The sequence below is a fragment of the Gouania willdenowi genome, chromosome 24, assembly GCF_900634775.1.
Source record: "Gouania willdenowi chromosome 24, fGouWil2.1, whole genome shotgun sequence".
In the NCBI taxonomy this organism is placed as follows: domain Eukaryota; kingdom Metazoa; phylum Chordata; class Actinopteri; order Blenniiformes; family Gobiesocidae; genus Gouania; species Gouania willdenowi.
The window spans coordinates 18,820,645-18,828,328 of NC_041066.1; the positions used below are offsets into that span (position 1 = coordinate 18,820,645).

General features: G+C 34.0%; 1 protein-coding gene across 1 annotated transcript; it reads left to right on the plus strand.

Moving 5' to 3' along the window:
• Nucleotides 1-2,359: 2,359 nt before the first annotated feature.
• Nucleotides 2,360-6,143, plus strand: tbpl1 (TBP-like 1). The gene is made up of 5 exons (XM_028439940.1): nt 2,360-2,398; nt 4,577-4,811; nt 5,666-5,748; nt 5,848-5,911; nt 6,003-6,143. Exons 2-5 carry the CDS (start codon nt 4,677-4,679, stop codon nt 6,108-6,110), a joined length of 390 nt encoding a protein of 129 aa, XP_028295741.1. The 5' UTR covers nt 2,360-2,398; nt 4,577-4,676; the 3' UTR covers nt 6,111-6,143.
• The last annotated feature ends 1,541 nt before the right edge of the window (nt 6,144-7,684 follow it).

Here is a 7,684-nt window from a genome sequence, read left to right on the forward strand (position 1 = left end):
GAAGATGCAATATATACAGTGCAAGTTATGTACATTCTATATAAAAATATAAAATAGATGTATATGAAGTATAAATATAAATAAAGCCATCAACAATAGACAAAAAAATGTTATTACAAGATGAATAATACACTGCACAAAATAAGAGGTATAAACCAGTAATAACACAATAAATTAGGATAACTATGTATTCATCTTTTGTTTTAAAAAGAGACCTCTAGTGGTGCATTCAGGGATCACATAAAAAAACACAACTACCCATGCCCCCAGAGACAGGGTTCAATTCAACTGTTGTTTTATATTATTTTATAGCCTTTGCAATATACCCAGCAAACCCCTCGGCCACGAACAAAAAGCTGAATTAATGAAGTATTTTTGTAACTTATATAAAAAATACAAGGTCTTCCACCGAGAACATCCTGCACATGTATACAGTATGCATAGTTTAGATAGATGGTTACACTTATTGAGGGTTAAAGTCTTAAAACAGAGGTGGGGTCAGAATTGTAAAGTTTTTTTTCTTCTGTTTGGGGGGGGGGGGGGGGGGCGTTGGGTAACAGTTTTAGTTGAAAAACCAAACAATATTCAATCATGAATCTTGTTTAAACAGATGGTTTTTATGTGATGCAGGACGTTAACTTTGGTGTTGATCATCACTGCATACTTTGCATTCTATAAATTTGCACTATTTGGCTTATATATGTTATAAATATAAAAAGAAACCAGCAAAAACGATTGTAATTTCAGGGATTATATGATGTTTTGGTTTTTCCTACTCCTTTAAAAACAATAAGTTAAATATCTCTTGGGTTTAGTTTCTTGAATCGTCTTCATGTTTTCAGAAACAAGTCAACTATCAAAATGTTAAACGCCGCTCCAAAAGGTTTTACAATTTATGTTTGGTAAACATTTCTCCTCCACGTAATCTGATTTTCTCAATATGATACAATCCCCCTCATTTGGACATTTGTGGTTGTATTTTTTTTTTTTTTGGCAAAGCTTAAAACTTCTCCTCGTCTTCCCTGCTTTTACATTGTCAACAACTATATTTTACACACAAATATTTCTCGATACAATTATTTATCGCTCACTTTCACTTTATTACTGTCTTCAATTCAAGCGTACACACAGCAGAGAAAGTATATTTATTCTTTGACTTATGCTTGCAATTCCTCAAAGCACTAAAGTGTCTGCATCTGCTGGTTTACATGTTGAATCGAATGAGAACACACACACACACACACACACACACACACACGCATTCTGCTGTTCTAAATCTGAACTTTTATAGTAAACATCTCTGGACATCTGAACAAGGCTCTTGGATGTTAAATGGATGTGAACTACAAGGCCGTATTTCCCCAGGAGAAGCATTGGAGTGTAAAATGTGAGATATTTTTTGGTAACCAGGGAGTAAGAATAATAACAACAAGGATGAATCATAAAGAAGTTATTTTTCTGTTTTGTTTGGGAACGGGCCAGGCAGAGAGAAGTGTTTGCAGTGGTCTGAGTAAACGAGCCGCGAAACCACATGTAAGACATTGAGGTTCAAAAGTCAGCAATAACTCATGGAAATATACATTTAATGCACACACACACACACACACACACACACACAATGTTCAGTTTCAGCAGCTTGCGAGGAGGTAGTTTCCTTCCTGTCAGCTTCATAATTATGTGCAAATGTAATTATTTCAAGCAAGCCAACACCAATATTCAAAAGGAGCAAAAATCTACATTGAATTGAATGTCTGCGTATCTGAGACCAGTCATTTGAGTCATTGCTACTTGTGACAAGAAATTAAATGTATACATTTTGTCTTTGATTAAGATTGGTGGATTAGAAACTGCTGGGATTGTGTCACAAAGACCCAGAACATGAAAGAATAATCCCTTCATTCTGTAAAGCGACTTTGAGTGTCCTTTGGTGTCAACTGTATTATTATTATTATTATTATTATTATTATTATTATTATTATTATTATTATTATTATTATTATTATTATTATTATTATTATTATTATTATTATTATTATTATTGAAACAGCATGGAAAGTTGTAATCATTCTGCACTTCTGGGGCTTTGATGATAAAATATTGAAATCTAAATAGCAACATTAAATCTGTTAAACTATATTTTTGACTTTCATTGAACATTAACAGTCAAAATAACCAAGTTTATTAAACGTTCCTATTTGTAATTGTGTCATTAATAATATTTTATTATTTAAATAACCTCATGAGAATTTACTCGACGTTTAAAACTGCTTTAAAACTGCGTTTAAAACTTTCTCCTGAACGTTTGCATTTTACTTTGAAAATGTCCCAGGCTTTTGTTTTGAAACGCACAAATCCGGAAGTCAGAATGTCTGCCAGTCGTTTTCATGCGGATGAAGGGGTTTGTCCACAGATTATTTTTTAAATTTGTACAATTTTCAGGCTTACATGTTTAAGCAACAGCTTTAATCAAGCTAAAGATGTGCCTTTATGCTTTAAACAAGCTTTTAAGACCCACAGTTTGGACTTTTACTCCACAGAATTTGCAGAAACAGGCTCGTCCTCACAGAGAGCTAGCATGTTAGCTGTTGTAGCTAACAACTTTTCATTCATCAGTGGCTGTGTGCTGCCCTTTGTTGATAGCTAATGTGTCGCTGTCTGTACAACAAGAGTCAGTCATGATGGAGGACATTAAGTCTTTATAGCCGTGAAGCTTTCCTCTGTGTTATTAACTGTGTGTGTGGTTCGCTGTATCACATTTGTGATAAAACAGTAACAGTTTAAAGTGCCGAAGAAGGTTAGCATCACAACCACAACCCTAAATAACCACCATTAATCAGTTAGCATTAATGTGTTGAACATCAGCTTTACAAGACGTCACCGTGAAACAATTCAACAAATAATGGATTCAATTAAACTTTATTTATGTAGCGCAGGTGCTACTTTCAGGCTAATTTGAAGCGAATTTAAATATACTTTGATAATAGCTAGAAAGTACATTTAAATATAAAGCTCAAAGAAACGAGTGCAAGTGTGGCTTTTTATTAACCATGCAGTGTTCAGTCATTCTTATATAATTGTGCTTCTTCTTTGAATATTATATTAACAATTCATTTATAAAAAAGGTTTCATGTGATGAGATAAGCATAGTCTGATTGTTTTAGGTTGTTTTGTGGTGAGAATAATTTATTACTACTATGATATTAAAGTTATATTGTGGTTTGTGATTCACAAGTGGTTCATGGTTTGTTCTTGGTTCGTTTGTGATTTATTCATGTTTCGTGGTTCATTAATGGTTCGTAGTTCATTAATGGGTCGTGGTTCTTCAGTGGTTTGTTTTTGATCGTTTGTGGTTCGTGGTTTGTTTGTGGTTCATGAATGGTTGGTTTTTGGTTCATAATTGGTTCATTAATGGTTGTTGGTTCATTACTGATTCGTGGTTCATAAGTGGTTTGTGGTTTGTTTCTGATCGTTTGTGGTTCATCTGTGGTTCATAGTTTGTTCGTGGTTCATAAATGGTTGGTTTTTGGTACATAAATGGTTCATTAATGGTTTGTGGTTCGTACGTGGTTCATAAATGGTTCGTTAATTGTTTGTGGTTCATTAATCGTTTGTTGTTCATTAGTTGTTTGTGGTTCATAAGTGATTCGTGGTTTGTTCTTTTTTGTTTTTGATTCATTAGTTGTTCGTGGTTCATTAATGGTTTGTGGTTCATAAGTGGTTTGTAATTTGTTCTTGTATCGTTTGTGGTTCATTAATGGTTTGTAGTTATTATTTTACGGTAGTTTGAATATTCAGACCAGCAGATGATGAGTTTTCCTCTCCAACAAAATTATATATGAACTTATTATACTTTTAAATACTTCAATCCATAGTTATTATAGTATATAGTACATTTTAGCAAGCGGAATAATTTACTTCATGAGTTAGTTTAATAAACTGGTGGTTTTTGCAGGAGGCTTCATGTTCTTGTTCATCAAACCTGAGCTTTAGTGTCATTACCTAAATCTGAGCAGATAATAAATGTTGCCCAAAACATTGAGAACTAGTACCTTAGTTTGCAAACTTGTAATCACAGATAATTCCACTTCTACCAGTTTTCGGTGTATAATCTTGGGTAGTTTCTTCCATTTTTGCTAATCTCAGGAGCTCTTGAGGTTTTTTTTTTTTTAATTTAAATTTTATTTGGGAGACTCATCTTGCGTTAATTGTTTTAAGGCTCAATGATGGTCTGTATTCACTCTGGCAATGACTTTGCTTTAGTATCGACTTGGACAAAGGCACAATAACTTTCTAGGGAGATTTTCTTTGTTGCCAAACAGGTTTTTGTCGACCAGTATTCTTAAACCACCATTCATGATGTATCTGGTCTTAAATCATTGTTGAGCATGTCAGTGGATTTGATTTTAAGAACTTAAAGTTCCAGATTTTGATGAAAGGATGTCGTGCTCACTCGATCATGATAGATATTTGAAGTTATAATCAAAGAAAGAAAGATAAACACCGCACAAATATAAATGTTTTAATTCCTGATTGTATATTTTATTACATGCCTAACCAAATTCCACTTCTTCTTTAGTTGGGTCGCGTCCGTTCATGAAACGATGATGAGGAGGATGTTGGCTTCTGGTGTTTGAAAAGGCAGCGCCTGTGCTTTTATTCCTGCAACATTCTTCCTCATGGATTCCAGCAACGATGACGCACTTGATATCATTATTACCAACGTGGTGGCCACATTCAGGGTCAGATGTCACCTTAACCTCCGCACCATCGCTTTGCAGGGAACCAACGTCATCTACAAGCCTGAAGTCGGGGTAAGAAACACCAGAGTCAGAGCGGGAGATCAAACATTATAACTAGGGATGTAACAATTCACTCAACTGCCGATACAATTCGATTCCTGATACTTGGTTCACGATACGATTCTCTCACGATTTATTTTACAAAATGGGACTGCACATAAATGACTGAAAAATATTCCTTTATTTTTTTTGGGAAAATACTGTACTATTTTCCTTGTATTTTTAATTGTCAAAAGAATCCCTTGATAAACTATTCAAAACAATGCAATTTAACTAAAAAATAAATCTTGAATTAAATAAATAAAGGAATAATACAAATGAAGAACATTAATTTAAATTCTGGTTCTATAGTAAACAATGCAAAACTGCATAATAATCATTTTTCTTTTTAAAAGTGCATCTGAAAATGTATTTTGTGCCTTAACAATTGGACTTAAAAAAAAAAAACAGTCATTGCAATGTATTTGCGTCAGATATTTGTTTGAACCAGCAGAAGGCGCTGGTAACCCAGTGGTCGGTTGGCATGCAGATATCTTGCAGTGAAGAAGAGATGCTATGCTAGCAGACAGAGCTAATAGAAAAACGTGACTTTTACAGATATTCACGTAATATTAGAGATATTCTTTAGCGCCAAAGGGGTAAGGAATCATTTATGAATATGTAGTAGTAGCAGATTCCGCCCACCGCCAACACTTCTGGATAGCGCCCTTTGCTGTTTTAAAAAAGTACTGCAATTTTCACAGTATCGATGTGAGCAGTGATACCTATGAATCGATTTTTAACTGCCTTACGATTAATCGTTACATCCCTAATTATAACATGAAATAAATAAAAGATAACATCACGTTACATTCTCTCTTTTTTAGAAAGTCCTGATGAAGCTTCGTAAACCTAAGATAACAGCTTCAATCTGGTCCTCAGGAAAAATCATCTGCACTGGAGCAACAAGGTAAAGCAACGTTTTCTGTCAATGATTTCTATCACTTATCATTTTATGGTGGCTTTACTGTTCAACAATGTTAATCACTCATGGTTCTCTGTTATGCAGTGAGGATGAGGCAAAGGTGGGTGCTCGACGGTTAGCGCGCTGTTTGCAAAAACTAGGTTTCAAGGTGAGATTAATAAACCTCTGGAAAGACGAGAGTTGAAGCCATGATTCCAATCACTTACAAGGGTTTTCCTACTGGTGTGCTGTGTGCTCAGGTTCGCTTCTCAGCATTCAAAGTGGTCAATGTGTTGGCAGTGTGCTCTATGCCGTTTTCAGTCCACCTGGTAGACTTCACCAAAAACAACCGGCCAATCGCCAGGTAACCACGACACATCGAAAAATACAACACAGCTGCTATCATCATTGATGTCTGTTTAAGTGGGAAAATAAATAAATTCAGTTTACTTTGGACTGATTATACCATGAGATGTCAGTCCACACACTCTAGTACTGGTAGTTACAAGTTAAGGCTGCCCTCTAGTGGTTGTATGGGTCCCTGCATGTTTGAGGTTTTATTAAATCTAAATCTGCAGCTCTGGGGGAGTTTTAAATTTCTTATCAACTATCAAATGATCTATGAAGAGTTAATTTTCAAAAGCAAGTAATTCAGTTTTGATGACGTTTTAATCATAGACTTTCTTCATAAATTCGTTGAGGTCATAGTTGATTTGATTTATTTATTTTTGAATGTGTAAAAACAAAAACAATACATATAAAATGTCACAAAACAAGTAAATTTTCAAAACAAATCAAAAACACAAAGTACGAAGATTTCCAAAAAAGGAGGAAGAAGTCTGACTTATTTAATCCTACACCTCGTATAACCAGTTTGTCAATGAGCTGCTTATATATACATACACATGTATAAACCCACACACACACACACATATATATATATATATATATATACACCTATACATACTAGGGTTGGGATCCTCTGGGTACCTCACGATATGCGATACAAAGCTCATGATAACGATTATCTCACAATATGACGATACTGCAATTATCGATATATTGGTCAGAAATCAATCTACGATAATTTATGACATAACAAGAAAGAAAAAAGATTAAGTGAAAAAATACAATTTTTATTTTATATCTCTGAAAGACAATAAATTGAAAAAATCTCCTATGAACAGTGACACTATTTTAGTGCAACATTTCTGTAAATAAGTGTCAACATACCACTGTGAACGAATAAGTATCTCCAACAGTGCTTTCTGTAAACAGAATAGGGTCTTTCTTACCAGTGACACCATTATAGTGCAATATTCCAGTAAACAATATATTGGTTCCTTCAACAAACAGTGACAACATTTCTGTGAAGACGTACCTGCACATTTTAGTGAAAAAGCAAAAAAGGTTTTGGGGAAGAAAAAAAAAAATCAATACTTAGCGCGAGCATATCGATAATGGATCGTGCGGAAAAATATCGCGATATATCGCCGTATCGGGATATCATCACACTCCTAATACATACCTACAGTAATATTACTTACTACCCATATACAAGTTATAATTATAATATAAGCTACCTACTGTATATACATATGAACACAATAATTATGATAACAAATGTGGATACTTTACCTATTTTCTACAAAAAAAACTCATTTCATTACATTGCTATACCCACATCAAAGACATGGTATATGCCTTATCAATTACATTATTTTGTATTATTATTAATCACTGAGTTTTAGAATTTTTACAATGTTTTCAGTTGTATATTATACACATTGCTCAACGCAGACACAGGGGAAAATTTTGTATATATTTTAGTCTTTGATTTCATCTGTTAAACTTAAACCATAATTTAACATCGTCTCTTTCTAAAAACATTCTCCTTATGTTATATGGAAGTAAGTGGGTTTTTGGCTTTGAAAAGCACTTG

Bases quoted from the DNA above. Each gene is read 5' to 3' on its own strand.
- tbpl1 (XM_028439940.1), top strand. From the start codon at position 4,677: ATGGATTCCAGCAACGATGACGCACTTGATATCATTATTACCAACGTG. The intron at 5,749-5,847 runs GTAAAGCAACGT...TCTGTTATGCAG, and splicing joins ATCTGCACTGGAGCAACAAG to TGAGGATGAGGCAAAGGTGG. The intron at 5,912-6,002 runs GTGAGATTAATA...CTGTGTGCTCAG, and splicing joins TGCAAAAACTAGGTTTCAAG to GTTCGCTTCTCAGCATTCAA.